This window comes from Coregonus clupeaformis, chromosome 21 (assembly GCF_020615455.1).
Source record: "Coregonus clupeaformis isolate EN_2021a chromosome 21, ASM2061545v1, whole genome shotgun sequence".
NCBI classification, from domain to species: domain Eukaryota; kingdom Metazoa; phylum Chordata; class Actinopteri; order Salmoniformes; family Salmonidae; genus Coregonus; species Coregonus clupeaformis.
This window is the reverse complement of record NC_059212.1, coordinates 23,467,885-23,488,097: the sequence shown is the minus strand read 5'-3', so window position 1 is coordinate 23,488,097 and position 20,213 is coordinate 23,467,885. Positions and strand designations below refer to the sequence as shown.

The window sequence follows — 20,213 nt, the reverse complement described above, 5'->3', positions numbered from 1 at the left end:
TTTGTGAGATGCAGAGTAGGTGAACGGATGATCTCCGCATGTGTGGTTCCCACCGTGAAGCATGGAGGAGGTGGTGTGATGGTGTGGGGGTGCTTTGCTGGTGACACTGTCTGTGATTTATTTACAATTCAAGGCACACTTAACTAGTATGGCTACCACAGCATTCTGCAGCGATACGCCATCCCATCTGGTTTGCGCTTAGTGGGACTATCATTTGTTTTTCAACAGGACAAATGACCCAACACACCACCAGGCTGTGTAAGGGGTATTTGACCAAGAAGGAGAGTGATGGAGTGCTGCATCAGATGACCTGGCCTCCACAATCCCCTGACCTCAACCCAATTGAGATGGTTTGGGATGAGTCGGACGGCAGAGTGAAGGAAAAGCAGCCAACAAGTGCTCAGCATATGTGGGAACTCCTTCAAGACTGTTGGAAAAGCATTCCAGATGAAGCTGGTTGAGAGAATGCCAAGAGTGTGCAAAGCTGTCAAAGGCAAAGGTTGGCTACTTTGAAGAATCTAAAATATATTTGATATAACACTTTCTTGGTTACTACATAATTCCATATGTGTTATTTTATAGTTTTGATGTCTTCACTATTATTCTACAAAGTAGAAAATAGTAAAAATAAAGAAAAACCCTTGAATGAGTAGGTGTGCCCAAACTTTTGACTGGTACTGTATATATTTGTCCCAAGAGCTGTGGAATACAAAACTCTTTACTTGGACCGTAGTGACATTTCCAATGACTGAACTTGGTAGCATACTTCTGATTTGATCCCATTACCAGAGTGAAGTAAGGATAAATACATTGTACTGATTTACACATTTATTACGCAATAAGTACTTGATGATAGTTCAACAACCCATATCGATGCTTTACACAACGTTCAAGGGTATTAATTCAACATAGTGCATCCCCTCTAGACCATCATTCAACCAATCAAATCATAATAATTCTGCCCGCCATCCAATCAACAACTGAGGACATACTAACTTCCTGAAAAGGTCTTAATACTTGTACATTCCTGTCCGTTGACAAGCTCCTCACTTGGACGTAGTGGAACCGTGTCTGTTCCTTATCTGTTCCTTCTGCCGACCACTTGGGTCTCAGTTCTAGGTCACAGTTCTAGGTCAAGAGTGGTCGGACGGTCACGCACAGCTAACGAGTAACCCCAGACACCATACTGCCACAATCTGCCAGTTGTCCATGGTTAAATCACGGTCAGATCAGTGAGGGGTGTAGACTAGTGCGGTCCTCAGAAAGAGAAGGGTACAGGGGGTTAGCCTAGGCTTGGTTGTCCCCCCTCTGTTCTAGGCTTTGTCCTTGCGCTTCAGCTTGTTGACTTTCTTGGCTCCACCATTCTTGTTGATTAGCTTCATGACTTTCTCCTTGTGGTCCAGCACCTTCATCATGGAGTCTCTAGCCTCAGTGATCTGGTCCATCACCAGCTTACAGCGCTGCATGTTACCCTGGAAAAAGGGGAGGGAGAGACAATTCAAAATGGCTGACTGACATTCATAACAAAGACTAGGCCCAGGTAGAATTTCCCCTGAGTCCTCAGAAATGGTATAAAGCTGCCTGTGGAATTGATCAAAATCATCCCAAATACTGCTAGAGGGCGGCATGCCTGGTTATAATAGTGTGTAGTAGTAGTGTTTATGGGAATAGTGAGTTCTTAGATATTGTAAACTTGTGGTCAGTCAGATAGTGATGTGAAAACATATGTGGTTTGTAGGCTATAACTAGGGCCTAGAGTATTTCCTGGTTAGGTCACGTGGTCTGGGAAAACTCTGTTCCTATCCATGAGCAGCAGACTTATTTATTTGTAAAAGCTGTGTTGTCTCGTGTTTGACCTCTGACCTGTATGAGCTCATTGATACGGTGCAGGTCATCATCTGACCCGGCCTTCTTCTTTGGGATCAGACCCTCTTGGAGGGTAGTGAGGCGGCTATACACGTCATGCTCCAGATTAGTCTAGCGATAGAGAGAGGAGAGACGTATAAAGACCAATACAACACTACAGTACAACATCACAACTGACTTATTCAGGAGGACAAGTATCTTGGTCTAAGAAGATCTCTGGTTTTAGATCCACGTCATTGTCTTCCGACAGCCACGTCATAACGTGATGCGTTGCCATGAAGCACTATCAGTGCAGACAGTCGTCGTGCTATCTGACGTGAGACTGAGATCCACTTCGGTAAAATTTTCAAGTGTCATCCCTTTTCGCTCCACCTCCAACTTCGTAACTCTTAAGTTCTCTTTTCATAATGCTTAAAAGTTGACTGCACTGAGTAACTGTACTCTCTATACAAAGATCATTGCAAAGGGAAGTAGTGTTTCTCTCACCAACTGCATGAGCTGTGCAGCACACAGGTGCATCTTCCAGCCCTGCGCTCTGCACACCACCCCTTTCTGATTAGCTACGTCCTGCAGGGTGCCCTTCTTCTCCTCTGAAACCATGACAACGCACCATTAAAGCCATATTATAATATAATCCAGTAATACCTTCAACAACACACACCATTAAGCTATTTAACTATAACTAGGGTCAGGAGTTTTTCCTGGTCAGGTTACATGGCAGGGATAAACTCTAAGCCCTAGTCATGTAATGTGTGTGCTATGAAAGTGACTGGTCATTTGCTAGCAATTGAAATAGCATTTCCCTGATTAGCATTTTGTGATGTCTCCAAAAATTTGAAGTCAACTAATGACACTCGCTTTCATAGCATACTACACCTTCCAGTTTAGCATCACAGTGCACATAGCACAATAGAAAGTCGTCCTCTTGATTTGTGTATGTGTGATTTCTAAATGTTTTCCTATGTATGCATTTTAACATCTGGTGAGAATAATAACCTTGTGTGATGTTGTTGTAATAATTGTTGTGTAATTTAGATTGTCCAAACAAAACAATAAATAAACAATTCAACATCAAAAAGCCTCCAGAGCATCACTGGCATTTCAGTCCTCAATTAGTGAATTTCAGACCCAGAATAATATAATTTCAGTCCCCCAAAAAATTGAATTTCAGTCCCTCGAAAAGCACATTTTATAATATACATTTAGTTTTTAGTTAATTTCTTTGCAAAATAGAAAGACAGTTTGTACAAAGTAAAATAAAATAAAAAACTATGTGCAGGAGGGGGAAAAAGCCCAGGGCTTGTTGAGTAGCACCCCCCAGTGGTCATAAATCACACAGTGTGGACAAATAAATGCAAAAGAGGTCAAATAAAATAAAATCTAAGCAGTAAGCCAAACTACTGGGGCGTAGAGCTGTGATGGACAGTAGTTGCCTCAAATTTCTTTCAGTACAATGACGGGGATAGCTTGGCAAAATCAGGCGGGAGTGAGTTCCAGATCATAGGGCCTCTGTAGGTCATTCGGAATTGGTTGTTCTTGAATGTGGGTGCCGTAGCTGTTGTCTGTTAATTGTTAGTAGTTATGGAATTCATGTGGCAGTGAAATCGTTTTTGAAGAAAGCGGGTAGTTAGTGATTTAAAGAGCCGTAAACAAATTGAGCAACTTGAAGAGAATTCCTTGAATAAATATTCAGTCCTAATTGTTTGAAAAGTGGTGATAAATAGTCTCTAAAACCGGCAGACATTATTATTTTTACAGAGCGTTTCTGCAGGTGAAAGATTGATAGTAGTTTGGTATGCTGTGTGCTGGCTCATGTAATGTTACAGTAACTGATGAATGGGAAGATCATTGTGTAATAGAGACAGAGCAGTGCTTCGGTTTATGAGATATCTAATTTTGCCAAGTCTCCTCGTATTTCTGATCTTAGAGGTTATAGTATTTGTGGTTTCCATGACAATTCATCATCAATCAAAACACCAAGAAAGAGGGTCGTACAGGCTTGATCAACAGGCATATTAAATCGACAAAAGCCACTTGTCCTAGAGAGATTTACACAGTAATCAAAACATCACGCCAGGGTAAGCCTACACGAAACACAGCCCTTATTGTAAGTGTTTCTAAAATCTCCTATGGGAAAAATGAATGGTGGAAAAACGGTTGGAACCATTTCCCTGTTTGACCGCTAGGTTTTATGGGTATTATGATTCATACTGTGGTATATATAGTCTTTATTGTATTTTCTGTTCTTTGGACTAAATCTTCATTTTTTTTTGATTCAGTGACAATTTGTTGATTTTAAACCACTGAGATATTACACAGTTCATAATTAACAACATTAATAAGGTAATTGAGATTTCTGTGAGAGTAAAACACTTATATGATCAGCAAACAATATCTGGGAGAGCACTTTGGATGCTTTGGGCTGATCATTTATATAGATAAAAGAATAATAGGGTCCAAGAATTGATCCCTGCGGCACACTACACTTATTCTCTATTCCTTTGAAAGTCACATATTGCTTTCTATCCTTTAGATAGCTGGAAAACCAAAGCAGAGATTGTTCATTCACGCCCTAGTTTCAAGTTTTTTTTATTTTTAACGAGGGGTTGGGTTGTGGAACCCTGTCAGCATGGCCACTGCCCTTTAAATAATTCACTCATTGCTTCAAGCCATACCTCGCCACACCCACCAAACAGGAGCAAACGTACCTTAGTCTGTTCAAGAACATACAAGAATGTTTGGGGGAAACTTGCCGTTCAGTACAAACCTTTCCGCAATGTAGCAAACGTTCAAGCGAACTAAACACACCTCAGCTCTCTCCCGAGTCGTGCAAGCAAGTCTCCAAAAATGTTTTTCTTTAAAACGCATGTATTTCCGGATATCCGTGGGGAAAAAATAATATTTGAATAGTGAAATAATTTCAAATGCCCATCCCTAGTTCTTGAGAGATCCCGAAAATACCTAATGTATGATCTTTGCCATCATTTGTTTTATGTATTTAGTCAATGAAATAGAGAGAGATTTTCTGAAGCCATACGGATGTTTGCATAATAGATATTTCATTTATCCGTTATATGAAAGCTTCAAAAATATTTTTTATATCCGGCGAAATTCAGATTGTCTGTAATTTGTCAAGTTTGCTGGATCGGCTTTATGAATAGGAACAATTTTGGCCATTTTCAGTTCATAGGGCACAATGCCCTTTGCAAATGATACATTGAAAATGTGGGCAAGAGGTGTGATAATGAAATCATCCACGTCTTTAGCCAGTTTAGCATATAATCTGTCGTGGGTAATTTGGTTGGTGCTTATATTGGTCCAATTTCACACATGTACAAGTGTGTATTAATACGCATGTGTGAATTGTACAAGTGTGTATGTTTTTTTTGTTGCATATCCCAACTCTCCCTGAGACACCCTCGGAGAGTGGGGTCACGGCCAGGATCTGCCATTATCAACAGCGACCCTGGAGCAATTAGGATTAAGTGCACAGGAGGTTGATGGCACCTTAATTGGGGAGAACGGGCTCGTGGAAATGGCTGGAGTGGAGCAGAATGGTATCAAACACATGGTTTCGATTCCGGCCATTATTATGAGCAGCAGCCTCCTGTGGTTAAGTGCCTTGCTCAAGGGCACATAGACAGATTTTTCACCTTGTTGGCTCGAGGATTCGAACTAGGGACCTTTCGGTTACGGGCCCAACGCTCTAACCGCTAGGCTACCTGCCGCATTTTAGTCCCATTAAGTGCATTTCAGTCCCACAACAAGCTCTTAGAACCCAGAATGTATGAAAATGCATTATAAATACAGTTATGATTTAATGTTATCAATAATAAAGACATTGGTCTGACCTTTGACCCGGATGTCGCTGTATCTCTGGAAGTGGTGGTAGGCAGCCTTCCAAGGGTTCCTGTAGTGGCGGAGGAGGGTGACCGGGGGGCGGGCACGGGTGGGGACATAACGCACCCCCTCCTCATCTGCAGGGAAGAGAAACGTACAGTTGTCACTTACAAGGTCAAATGTAGAGAAATTAGGTCTTAGAGAAATTAGCATGTTGCCTACCGTAACTGCAGCAAGCTTACCCTTAACCTGGACATGTGAATCATGAATAAAGAGGTTGAGTATCTTCTTTCTCCTACCTATGTACTCCTTGAGGGGCGACTTGCGTTTCTCGGCCCTCATGCTGAGGGGTCTGGCCAGGACCTTCTCCTCGTCCGTGCTGTTGGTCTCCATCATCTCGCTCTCTTCCGTGGAGATGACATGCTGCTGCTTCCGGGGCTTCTTCCTGGGGGAGGCCCCGGGGGTCACATCCCCACCGGGCATCATGGACAACAAGGGGGCACCACCATGGGGCATGGGGGGACCTGGAGGGAGAGAGGAAGAACAAGGAGATCAATAGTTCAGGGCCCGTATACACAAAGTGTCTCAGAGTAGGAATGCTGATCTATTTTGATATTATTTTTTTTACGATCCTAGATCAGCAATAGAAGAACACCAATAAAAAAAAAAGTTAAAGACAATATCGTGGCTAATTATTTTTTCAATTGAAATGTACCTGGTTTGGAGGTATCCATGGCCTCCACCTCCTGCTTTATCTTGATCTCAGGGAGGGTGGAGCTTATTCCACATGCCGCAGTGCTACTGGCCACTGACTGGGTAGCTGGAACCACCACGTTGGCCATAGACAAGATTGGTGGAGTGATGGCGGACAGGGCGGGGCCAGGCTGTGAATGTGGGGGTGCTGACACTGAGAGGAGCGTCTGGATTGGCTGAGAGGGGTGCTGGTGGGGCGGGGCTCCGGGGTGCTGCTGCTGTTCATTGGTCTGATGGCTGGGCAGAGCCTCCATGGAGGATGACGTCACCAGGGGAGCCAGGGACACGTGGAGATCAGGCTTGTGCTTCACACTGGGAGGACAGGGAAAAGATAAATCAACCACCCAATCATTTTAAAGTACATTTTCAACTACAAGATGTTATTAATACTAGAGTATGCGGTTCACCAGAGGATTCCAGCGTGTGCACACAGCATAGTCTTTGATCAGTGCCTACTAACAATGTGCAGTGCTAAGTCTTACCCTGCTGGGCGTGGAAACCCTGATGCATGCCTGATTCCTCCGTCTATCCTGGGGCTGGTGGCCTCTGGGATCAAGTTCTTCCTCACTGCAGACCTTTATAGGGAAAACAGACACAGGTTAGTGCTGTGATAAAAGAAAAGCCTACTCAAACTGTAGCTGCTCATGAATAGGGCTGTGGCGGTCACAATTTCGTCAGCTGGTGATTGTCAAGCAAATAACTGTCGGTCTCACGGTAAGTGACCGTTAATTAACATAAAAACATTTAGCATCTCCTGGCTTCCACACACAGCCTATAAGCCACTGATGCAGACCTTTGGAACATCTACATTTAAAAAAGTCTTATAAATCTGTGTAATATAGACCACACCTTCACAATAAATATATTATCCATTTTAGACAGGTCTAAACATGATATAAAGAAAATGTAGTCTAGTTCAGAAGAACAGAATAGCATACTCTGAGTTGTCTTCATGTTAGGCCCTGATCTGGCTATGCCATATGGCTGTGGGCTACACTAGGTCAATTAGCAGACAAGATTTGCTTAGAGCAGACACCTCTAGCACTGCAGTGCCTTAGACTGCTGCGCCACTCGGGAGGCTATTTTATAGTATGATGAATACAATTGAACAAATCTCCCAACGATTTGAGAGAGTGCGCACATTCGGCTATTTGATATTTTATTAGGATCCCCATTAGCTGTTGCAAAAGCAGCAGCTACTCTTCCTTGGGTTCACACAAAACATGAAACATGACATAATACAGAACATGAATAGATAAGAACAGCTCAAGGACAGAACTACATACATTTTTGTTAAAGGCACACGTAGCCTACATATCAATACATACACACAAACTATCTAGGTCAAATAGGGGAGAGGCGTTGTGTCGTGAGGTGTTACTTTATCAGTTTTTTTAAACCAGGTTTGCTGTTTATTTGAGCAATATGAGATGGAATGGAGTTCCATGCAATAATGGCTCTATATAATACTGTACGCTTCCTTGAATTTGTTCTGGATTTGGGGACTGTGAAAAGACCCCTGGTGGCATGTCTGGTGGGGTAAGTGTGTGTGTCAGAGCTGTGTGTAAGTTGACTATGCAAACAATTTGGGATTTTCAACATATGTTTCTTATAAAAAGAAGTGATACAGTCAGTCTCTCCTCAACTCTTAGCCAAGAGAGACTGGTATACATAGTATTTATATCAGCCCTCTGATTACAATGAAGAGCAAGACGTGCCGCTCTGTTTTGGACCAGCTGCAGCTTAACTAGGTCTTTCCTTGCAGCACTGGACCGCACGACTGGACAATAATCAAGATTAGACTAAACTAGAGCCTGCAGAACTTGCTTTTTGGAGTGTGGTGTCAAAAAAGCAGAGCATCTCTTTATTACGGACAGACCTCTCCCCATCTTTACAACAATTGAATCTATATGCTTTGACCATGATAGTTTACAATCTAAGGTAACGGCAAGTAATTTAGTCTCCTCAACTTGTTCAACAGCCACACCATTCATTACCAGATTCAGCTGAGGTCTAGAATTTAGGGAATTATTTGTACCAAATACAATGCTCTTAGTTTTAGAGATGTTCAGGACCAGTTTATTACTGACCACCCATTCCAAAACAGACTGCAACTCTTTGTTACGGTTTCAGTGACTTCATTAGCTGTGGTTGCTGATGTGTATATGGTTGAATCATCAGTATACATGGACACACATGCTTTGTTTAATGCCAGTGGCAGGTCATTGGTAAAAATAGAAAATAGTAGAGGGCCTAGAGAGCTGCCCTGTGGTACACCACACTTTACATGTTAGACATTAGAGAAGCTTCCATTAAAGAAAACCCTCAGTTCTATTAGATAGCTCTGAATCCACGATATGGTAGAGGTTGAAAAGCCATAACACATGTGTTTTCAACAACAGGCTATGGTCAATAATATCAAAGGCTGCACTGAAATCTAACAGCACAGTTCCCACAATCTTCTTAATATCCATTCCTTTCAACCAATCATCAGTCATTTGTGTCAGTGCAGTACATGTTGAGTGCCCTTCCCTATAAGCATGCTGAAAGTCTGTTGTTAATTTGTTTACAGGGAATAACATTGTATTTGGTCAAACACCATTTTTTCCAACAGTTTGCTAAGAGCTGGCAGAAAGCTTATGTGGTCCTCTGTAGCTCCGCTGGTAGAGCATGGCGCTTGTAACGCCAGGGTAGTGGGTTCGATCCCCGGGACCACCCATACACAAAAATGTATGCACGCATGACTGTAAGTCGCTTTGGATAAAAGCGTCTGCTAAATGGCATATTATTATTATAGGTCTGCTGTTAGAACCAGTAAAGGCCGCTTTACCATTCTTGGGTAGCGGAATGACTTTGGCTTCCCTCCAGGCCTGAGGACAAAGACTTTCCTCTAGGCTCAGATTAAAGATATGACAGATAGGAGCGGCTATAGAGTCAGCCACCATCCTCAGTAGCTTTCCATCTAAGTTGTCAATGCCAGGAGGTTTGTCATTATTGATCGATAACCATTTTTCCACCTCTCCCACACTAACTTTACAAAATTCAAACTTGCAATGCTTTTCTTTCATCATTTGTTTTTTATGCATGAATACGATGTCTCACTGTTCATTGTTGGCATTTCCTGCCTAAGTTTGCCCACTTTGCCAATGAAGTAATCATTAAAATAACATCAAATGGTTTTGTGATGAATAAGCCATTTGATTCGATGAAAGATTGAGTTGAATGTCTTTCTGCCCATAATTTCATTTAAAAGTACTCCAAAGTTTTTTTCCATCATTCTTTATATCATTGATCTTGGCTTCATAATACAGTTTCTTATTTTTGTTGAGTTTAGTCACATAATTTCTCAATTTGCAGTAAGTCAACCAGTCAGAGTGCAGCCACTCCTTTTGCCCCATCTCTTTCAACCATACAGTTTTTCAATTCCTTTATCAATCCATGGACAGTAAGTTTCCTAACAGGTGCATGTTTATCAATAATTGGAAGAAGCAATTTCATAAATTAATCAAGTGCAGTGTCTGCATGCTCCTTATTAATCACATCAGACCAACAAATATTTTTTACATCATCCATATATGAGTCACAGCAAAATCTTTTGTATGATCTCTTATACACTATTTTAGGCCCAGCTGTTGGAACTTTGGCTTTCCTGGATATAGCCACTATATTGTGATCACTGCATCCAATGGGTACGGATACAGCTTTAGAACAAAGTTCTACAGTATTAGTAAAAATGTGATCAATACATGTGGATGATCTTGTTCCTGTAGTGTTTGTAAACACCCTGGTAGGTTGATTAATAACCTGAACCAGATTACAGGCACTGGTTACAGTAAGAAGCTTCCTCAAGTGGACAGCTAGATGAAAACCAGTCCCCAAGAAAGTAGACCTTTCTGTTTAAATCATACACCATCAACCATTTCACACATATTATTTAGATACTGACTGTTCGCACTTGGTGAACTATAGCAACACCCCAAAAGAAAAGGCTTTAGATGTGGCAAGTGAACCTGCAACCACAACACTTGACATAATATTTTCTCTAAGCATTACAGGGATATGGCTCTGAATATATACAGCAACACCTCCCCCATTAGCATTTCTGTCTCTTCTATAGATGTTATATTCTTGTATTGCTACTGCTGTAATGAAAATGAATTATCTAAGCCAGTCTCAGAAATGGCTAATATATTAATGTTATCTGATGTTAGAAATAAGGTTCATGAAATCAATAACTTGCTAAGGCTATATATATATATGAATATGGGCTATTTTCAGCACTTTCAGGGGTAGTGTATCAGAGAGACATAATACTGAAAAGAGCAAACAAAGCGAGAGAAAAAATATATACATTCAGCAGTCCATTAATCAATTGGTGTGTGTGTGTGTGTGCTGTGGGGTTGAAGCTACGAACCCATAGGCTTGGCTCTCTCATCCCTTCCAGGCTTCTGGGAGGAAGGGTGGACAATGAGCCTGTCATAGCGGATGTAAGCAATGTCCCCACGCGCTCTGGCAGCTTTCATGGCTGGGATAAGTTCTTTCCTCTTCTGGCGCACAGCTTCAAGAGAGTCCTTGTTGAGAAAGAGATATGTTCTTCTCAAGTTCTTGGCTCTTTCCAGAACAGCTACCTTGTCCTTGAACCTCAGGAACTTGACCACTATCGGCCTGGGCCTGTCACCTGGGCCGGTGGTGGGTTTTCCAGTACTGTGGGCGCGCTCCACCTCAATCTTCCTGTGGTCCATCTTCAATTTCTCACAGATCATTTCCCTCACTTTGTCCTCAGACTCCGTCCAGGTCTCATGTGGAGATTCTGCAATTCCATCCACAACCATGTTGTTACGCCTTGAATGTCCCTTGAGCCTGATTTATCCGTCATTGTTATCATGGATTCACACACAGAACTGATGTCCTCTCTGAATGACTTACAGACTGCTGTAATCTTGCCGTTCTCCTGTTTCAACTCATTGAGCTGACCCTGGGAGAACTGCAAACTGTTCTTTAGGTCCTGGACCTCTCTGGTCAGGTCGTCCATTATTTTATTAGTTGAATCCACCAGTATTTGGACAAAGCACTTGACGCTATTTTCTTGTTGTTGTAACAACTGCTTGTAGAACTATTTTTGTTTGTTTAAAAGATCCTTCACGTGTGATAGAGAACCGCCACTTTCCACGACAACGGTACTCCCGCCGGCTTTGGTCTTTGTCATGGTAGCTAGCAACGTAGGTTACGCTGTTACTCCTTGCAGTTCCAGACAGGGCAGGTCACAGGGAAGATTGAAAACAACAAACAGCAGGGATCTAGACAGCCACAAACCCGGGACAATCCGCGGTCCCAGCCACAATGGCTAACCGCGTCGCGGGCTGCGTTCAAGCCCTCAAGAAAACCCTACTAGCTTGATATGCTGCTAGCTAGCAGCTAGGCTAGCTGCAACGCCAAATAGCTCCTCAGACCCGTCCTTGGTCGGCAGGATCACTGGACAGAGACTAGCAATCCCAGCAACTGATGCCAACTGTGTCGCGGGGATATTCTGTGTTGAGCGGTTAACAAAGAAATAGGTAGTCCTACAGTGAGGGAAAAAAGTATTTGATCCCCTGCTGATTTTGTACGTTTGCCCACTGACAAAGACATGATCAGTCTATAATTTTAAATGGTAGGTTTATTTGAACAGTGAGAGACAGAATAACAACAACAAAATCCAGAAAAGGGCATGTAAAAAAAAATCTACATTGATTTGCATTTTAATGAGGGAAATAGGTATTTGACCCCTCTGCAAAACATGACTTAGTACTTGGTGGCAAAACCCTTGTTGGCAATCACAGAGGTCAGATGTTTCTTGTAGTTGGCCACCAGGTTTGCACACATCTCAGGAGGGATTTTGTCCCACTCCTCTTTGCAGATCTTCTCCAAGTCATTAAGGTTTCGAGGCTGACGTTTGGCAACTCAAACCTTCAGCTCCCTCCACAGATTTTCTATGGGATTAAGGTTTGGAGACTGGCTAGGCCACTCCAGGACCTTAATGTGCTTCTTCTTGAGCCACTCCTTTGTTGCCTTGGCCGTGTGTTTTGGGTCATTGTCATGCTGGAATACCCATCCACAACCCATTTTCAATGCCCCGGCTGAGGGAAGGAGGTTCTCACCCAAGATTTGACGGTACATGGCCCCGTCCATCGTCCCTTTGATGCGGTGAAGTTGTCCTGTCCCCTTAGCAGAAACACACCCCCAAAGCATAATGTTTCCATCTCCATGTTTGACGGTGGGGATGGTGTTCTTGGGCAGCATTCCTCCTCCTCCAAACACGGCGAGTTGAGTTGATGCCAAAGAGCTTGATTTTGGTCTCATCTGACCACAACACTTTCATCCAGTTCTCCTCTGAATCATTCAGATGTTCATTGGCAAACTTCAGACGGGCCTGTATATGTGCTTTCTTGAGCAGGGGGACCTTGCGGGCGCTGCAGGATTTCAGTCCTTCACGGCGTAGTGTGTTACCAATTGTTTTCTTGGTGACTATGGTCGCTGAGTACCAGGTAGTTAGCAAGTTTGGTAGGCTACTTATGACCATCAGCAGCATCAGAGCTTGGAGAAGCCTAATTACCGTGATTAAACAGTCACGTGGAATTTGACTGCCTTCATGACTCGTGACCGCTGGAGTGGCGGTAATACGGTCACCGCAACAGCCCTACTCATGACAAGGGTTGGTGACCACAACTGCTCTAGTAAGTAGTAGCATTCACAAAATAAAACTTTAAGGGGTTTTCTAAACTCACCCCTCGTTGGCAGGCTTCTTGCGTAGGATGCTAGGCCGGGGAGAGGACACCAGGGTGGGGGCACCAGGCCCAGTGTTCTGGGGGTGTGTCTGCCCCACAGAGGTGGGCGGCTGACTGCTGCCGAACGTCTGGCCGATGGGGTTGGTTACCAGAGTAGAGCCGTCTGCTAACACAACTGAGAAGACAGAGCAATGTTGTTGTCAGAATAGTTGTTTTGAATAGTTGTCTGAAAAGAATAGCTGTTGTGAATCATAGTAATACTTTTTTCCCTTTCTCTAATAAATGACATAAAAATAAATGTAACCAAACTGGAGAAAATGCATAGAATGATTCTATTCATAATATATCTCAGACCTGATTTTAACTTTCAAAGAAACTTAAACTGCTTTGTTCACCAACTCACTTGAGGTCTTGTTCTCATTGGTTGGCTGTTGTGGGTTGATGGGCGCCGGTTGGATGTTTTGTGCAGTGATCTGACCGGTGGTGGCGTGAAGGCCCTGGGCACTGATGGTGGTTGGCTGGATGCCCTGCGTGGCCATGCCGGCGGGCTGGATGTTCTGCGTGTTGATCTGAGCGATGCGGTCCACCGTCATCAGCTGCATGGGGTTGAGGTGCACCGCCGACGCTACGCCCACACTGGTCTGGGTCTGCATGGCTGTGCCGCTGGGAGCCTGAGGGGTTACTGTAGGGGTGACAGGAAACCGAGAGATGTTGGGTTTGGATTTGACACACAGGATGAAGGATGGTATTATAGATGTAGATTAGACTAGAGCATAATTAGGTTGAACATGAAAATGTATGCACTCACTAACTGTAAGTCGCTCTGGATAAGAGCGTCTGCTAAATGACTAAAATCTCAAATGTAACATAGCTTAGAAAGTCAGAGCTTATTAAAAATGTAATTGATTAACAAAATGATCAATAATTTTGATTAAAGTGAGTGTTCAGGAGTTAACAATCTGGCTCTGTGAAAACGACAGAGTATTATCTGACTGGTTGCAGTCACATAGAGCCAGATGTAGCTTTCTGTTAAGAGGGAGAGGAGAATGGTACCTGGGTACTGTCGGATGGTGGACACAGAGCTGGTGATGGGGGTGTAGGTGTGTGTCAGAGGGAACGGTGAAGAAGGGTAGGTAGGCAGGAAGTACTGGAACTGCACTGGCACTGATTGCCTGTGGGGGAACATGCATATCAAATGAATGAAATAAAACAACCATTTCGAAAACTTTCAACTAACAACCAGGAATTTACTCCAAGTACATCAGAAATAAGGAGACTGACATTTGACACTATTGAGATGTAGCCGAGGACCAACGAGGACCACTTTGGAAATAAGTGTTTTCATGCGCTATCCTCTGGATCAAATAATCATCTTGTTGATTAAATGTATCGTCAACCCAAAATAAAAATGAATCAATCAGCCCTCGTTGCTGACCTGTTGTCACTGCGGGCCTCCATGGTGATGGGGTTCGGGGAGGAGCGGTGACCAGAGATGGGGATCAGGTTGCCCCTCTCTCCAGGGTACTCCGGCTGGATCCTGGGTGAGGTGTGGGCTATCGGCTGGGGAACCACCTTAGCTGAAGAGGGTGGAGGTGGAATGGTGTACAATCAGCTGGGTGAAATTGTAATCTTACAACATATAAATCACCCTGTAGGGACTTCTGTAAATTCAATGTAAGCTAAACATTACAGAATCTGATGCAATGCATTCGACCGTTGATAATTCAATGTGTCACTGTTCTTAATAGCCACTCTACTCCTATCAATTACTTATTAGATAAGTAAACATTACATGAAATGTGGAGTAGGTTACTCCAGAGAGTAGCTTGGTGCCTTTGCACTCCTTCAACATTAATGATTGAGATACTTACCCACAGGGATGTTGGACGTGGTGACTGCTGTGGCGTGGGAGGAATGAGAGGTCATCGTCATGGTGACGATGTTACTGTTGGTCATTTGGGGGTGAGGTCCTGAGCGAGTTACAATAATGTGGTTATTACGCCATTAAAACAGAACAAAGGAAACAGTCGGTCTTGATAGTTGATAGTGTCAATATGATGCTGGAATGAAAATAGATTAGTTAGACCTATCTCTATCACAACAACAGCATCATACCCGTAGTGCTTGGCGATGGAGCAGTATTGGTGGCTAATATTGGGGCAACAGTTGCTGCCGCGACAGGAGTCACATTGCTGAACATGGGCTTCTGTGCCATGGTGTGGGGCAGCTGGGGTTTCTGACCCCCAATGGCAGGGTGGGAGGGCAGGGTGATGCGTGTGGGGGTGTCCCGAGATTGGGGAGGACGCTGGATGCTCATAGTGGCTGGAGGGGGGTGGATATTCAGTCCTGGACGCCTGATGGAAGAGAGCAAGAGGATAGTTAACATTGGTTTTACGTACACTTGCAATAGCTGGAATAGTATTGGGCTCCCTAAAATTAACTATCTCAGCGGGAGTCATCTAGATCCATTTACAAAAGAAACAGTAAAAAATGATTAACGCTTTCAGCATGTCATACTGTGTTTATTTTCCTTACCCATGAACCATCTCTGCGGAGTGCGTGGCTGAGCTAACCACTGGGGACTGAGGCCTGGTGGCCGTTAATGGGGCAACTACCGTGGGCATCACAGCTGTGGACGTTGTGACTATAGGGCGGGACTGGATGGGCTGGTGGATGATGTGCTGGACAGTAGGTGGGCCAGTGCCACCACCAGGGCCTGTAGCAGGTCTCAGCACTGTTTGTCCTTTGGAACTGGACATCACAGCAGCTGCAGCAGCTCCTGGAAACACACATGAACAACAGTTAGCCATGTCTGTTCTTAGGATGGTTCTGCTGAGGACCTACAGTGGGTTAAAATATGAACAAACCACTAGGGTGCATTTTTTTTGTCAGTACCTTGACCATTTTCAGAATTATAAACTTTTTATAATTCTGAAAATGGTCAAGGTACATCAACTATGCTACTATGCTGTCTTGGGCACTGACTGACCTCTGGGCAGATGGGAGGTGAAGGTGTGCTGGGGGGTGCCAGGGGAGCCGAGCTGCAGGGGCGGGGCGTTGCTGCGGATGATCTGCACGTTGGTTGTCATCAGGTGATGGTGCAGGTTACTGGGGTTGCCCTGGAAACGCCACGCCCATGGACACAAAGCATTATAGATTTGGAACCACATTTTTCATCATGTCATCACATTGGGTAGACCTCAATAGGGTATATTATTGCTGGGGTGTATTACAACTACAAACACCAGTCCTTACCTGTTGGCCACTGATAGTTGCAACAGGGATGCCGGCGGTCTGAGGCACAGTGCTCTCCATGGTTACAGTGACGTGGCTTGGCACCTTGGGTGGCAGGGCGATGTGGCCCTGGGTGTTGGCTGGTGCTGGGGCGATCACTCGACCGGGCATGGGCGACTTCAGAGCTGGCTGCACCTAAGAAAAGGCATGGAGAGATGAGAGAAGAGAGAAGATGAGATAAAGTCAGCTCAAGACAGAGAGAGAGGGCTAATGCAGCAGACAGAGCTCTGATCTCCCCCATCCATACCTTCATGGGCCCTTCAGTGAAAGCCAGAGGCAGGCCCTGGGGGATGTGTGGTGGAGGGGCTGACACTGTGACGGGCATGCCCTGCTGGAGGGGCAGGTGCCCTGCTGGAGTGGGGTGACCCTGGGGGGGTCCATGGACCTGGGCTTGGGGGTAAGGCCGGACCACCACTGTCTCCTGCTTGTCATCTCTGAAGGTCGATGCTCCACCACCACTGCTGGGGTGGTCACGAGGACCGTGGTCTGGGTGAGGGTCACGGTTGCCATCATCTGCCCCACCTGTGGTACAAAGAGTTGGAGTTACTTTTTATGAAGCAGACTTGCAGTGGTAGGAAAAGTACCCAATTGTCATACTTGAGATACCTTTATAGAAAATGACAAGTAAAAGTGAAAGTCACCCAGTGAAATACTACTTGAGTAAAAGTCTAAAAGTATTTGGTTTTAAATATACTTAAGTATCAAAAGTAAATGTAATTGCTAAAATATACTTAAGTATCAAAAGTAAAAGTATAAATCATTTTAAATTCCTTATATTAAGCAAACCAGACAGCATAATTTTCTTGTTTTTGTTTATTTATGGATAGCCAGGGGCACACTCCAACACCAAGACATAATTTATGAATAGAGTATGTGTTTAGTGAGTCCACCAGATCAGAGGCAGTAGAGATGACCAGGGATGTTCTCTTGATTAGTGTGTGAATTAGACGATTTTCCTGTCCTGCTAAGCATTCAAAATGTAATGAGTACTTTTGGGTGTCAGGGAAAATGTATGGAGTAAAAAGTACATTATTATCTTTAGGAATGTAGTGAAGTAAAAGTAAGTTGTCAAAAAAAAAAACTACTAAAGTAAAGTACAGATACCCCAAAAAACTACTTAAGTAGTACTTTGAAGTATTTTTATTTAAGTAGTTTACACCACTGCAGACTTGACTGACCAATGATTTCACACACACTGAAAGACCACTGCAAATAGTTGTGAAAGCTGTGATACAAAGTGAGTTAGTTCTGCTGTGGGTTAGCAGGTTGCATGATGTTACCTGCTGTGTTTGGTTGACTACCAGACACCATTGCCGTGTTTCCTCCAGGAGTCTGGTTTTGTCCCATACTAGGAGGTATTCCCGGTCGTGGATATTGTTGAGAACTCATCTTCTGACACACTTGATAGCTATGCAAGGAAGATAACAATATTAAACCTGACAGGTATGTAGATACAAGTTTTCACAGATGAATGTTGCCAACATCTAAGCAGGTATTTTCTCCAAACCATATATCAGGGATCATCAACTAGATTCAGACACGTGACAATTTTTTCTTTAGTGGATGGTCAGGGGGCCGGAACCGAATTACAAATAATTTGTAGACTGCAAATTGGCTGCAAGAAGCCCAAACAAATATTAGAATTTATGTGAAACATCACAGCACAGTTGAAAAATGTATTGCACATGGAAATCATAAGAGGGCAGTTTACAGAGAAGGGTAGGATGGACAGAGTAGCTGAGGAGTGGATTTAAAAGCTCATGTTCTATAATAGTTATGACCAATGTTCGCTCTAAAAAAAATTTGCCACTGAGAAAATGTCAGGTCTGCTGAGCACAAACTAACATTTTAACATGGCAATAGCTGTTCTATCATTCAGCCTACAGTAGCCTGTCAATGCAATAGAATCCTATTCCGATGCGTTCTGCCTACAACAAAATCTCTTGCATAGTTAGTTTTGCATACTAATATTGCGTTGATTCGATCACAATTCCAACAGTAAAGGGAAACGTTGATAGTGTTAACGGGGGAAAACTCTATAAAGTTGATTGTGCTTCTCTGCGCAGGCTGATATTTATTCTGCACCGCAGTCCTGGGGGAACATTGGTACATTGGTTATGACTGATGTTTAATGTGTAAGTACTATCCAGATGTAATGTATATCAAATTACTTTATTCTTGCTATGTAACTACTGTAGTAGAAAAAAATGTATGTATGTCAAATGTGTGTAGAAAGACAACAAAAGTGGTCCTCTGCAGCTCAATTGGTAGAGCATGGTGCTTGTAACGCCAGGGTAGTGGGTTCGATCCCCGGGACCACCCATACCATACGTAAAAATGTATGCACACATGACTGTAAGTCGCTTTGGATAAAAGCGTCTGCTAAATGGCATATTATTATTATTATTAAAAGAAAAAGCTGTAAAAACAACGTTTATTTTTGTCCTCCGAAGAGGGGGGGTGGGGGGATGGTGGATGGCCCCATTTTCTAAAATAAAAAATAAAATAATATATATATATATATATATATAAAATATTTGACTAAAACATACTAATTTCAAACCTTATTTTTGTATACTCTCACGTATCTCTCTCCATTATGCGTGGGAATACTTTGGAACAGATTTCCAAAATGTTAATCACTTGGAGCCGATTTGCTGGTGTGTATACAGTATTTTAATGTCCAACAATAAACAAATAAAAAACGATATATATTTGTTTTGTTCAAAAAACTTGGTGGAGCCAAATAAAATTATCGCGGCCCAAATTTGCCAGCCCTGCCGTACATGACATTGTCAAGGATTTATCTGCAAGTTGTAACCATAGTTAGCCACAAACAGCTGGCTAGCTAACTAACTTGAGCCGGGCCAACCTTGGCCATGAACACTCTGCAGTAGACTGGATCCAAGCCAAGGATAACACTGTCTACTCCCGAGTCCTTGACATTAGCTTTCTACAACTTCAATGCAGTCCCAATAGCTAGCGAGCGACTGTAGTTGCCATTACAACTAGCTAGCTAACTAAGTTAGTCGGCTGGCCACTGACTTGTTCGTTTGTAGCTAACTAGCTGGTTGGTTGACGCTACTTCGATGTAACCAGTTTCTACCTAACCAAGTTGAACAGACAGCTTAACTAACATCTGCTGTTATAGCTCATTTATATCAAGGAAACAACACAGGGGTGCGTGACCGAAGTCGTAATTAGCTATAGCTTCAAAGACAGTTTCTTTTACGCCTGCTACGTTAGGTTAGTACATAGCTGCTAGTTAGTAATATAGCTAGCTAGCTATATGAATTGAAATCGCACCCCCACTAACTAACGTTAGTTAGCTAGCTGCTGCATTATTTATGTCAATGAACCGACGATAATCAATACTTTTTTGATTAGAGTTACATTAATCTGGGATGATTATTGATGGTTACTAACGAACAGTACGATTATATTAAACTTGCAACAAGAACATACCTTGCTTGTGTGATCAGGAATCTCCATCCGTCTTTCTACTACGCACGTGTTAAACAAGCAGCACTATTTCAGAACCTCCGGTTTTCAGTGAGTTTGTTTAGCCACATTGCAAAATAAAAGCCATATGAAAAATAACAACGCTACCATAACGAGGTTGCTGTAACATCGATTAGTTGTTCATGTTCACAATTAATAATACTTACGATATCTTCTTCATTAGTGTGTAGTATT

At 43.1% G+C, this 20,213-nt stretch overlaps 1 protein-coding gene across 2 annotated transcripts; it reads right to left on the bottom strand.

The window, feature by feature from the left end:
* Window positions 1-813: 813 nt before the first annotated feature.
* On the bottom strand, window positions 814-20,062 carry LOC121535111 (histone deacetylase complex subunit SAP130). Of its 2 annotated transcripts, none has more exons than XM_041841839.1 (19): window positions 19,983-20,062; window positions 17,798-17,925; window positions 16,765-17,039; window positions 16,479-16,652; window positions 16,213-16,357; window positions 15,759-16,002; window positions 15,339-15,577; window positions 15,095-15,193; window positions 14,659-14,800; window positions 14,277-14,395; window positions 13,627-13,905; window positions 13,224-13,398; window positions 6,942-7,034; window positions 6,422-6,771; window positions 6,006-6,230; window positions 5,718-5,843; window positions 2,353-2,456; window positions 1,864-1,977; window positions 814-1,472 (listed from the first exon to the last, which is right to left on the bottom strand). In XM_041841839.1, the coding sequence occupies exons 2-19, from the start codon at window positions 17,904-17,906 to the stop codon at window positions 1,314-1,316; spliced, it is 3,171 nt and encodes a 1,056-aa protein (XP_041697773.1). In that variant the 5' UTR covers window positions 17,907-17,925; window positions 19,983-20,062; the 3' UTR covers window positions 814-1,313. The 2 variants fall into 2 exon arrangements, with proteins under 2 accessions (XP_041697773.1, XP_041697774.1); XM_041841840.1 differs by having other exon boundaries at window positions 16,213-16,342.
* Window positions 20,063-20,213: the final 151 nt, after the last annotated feature.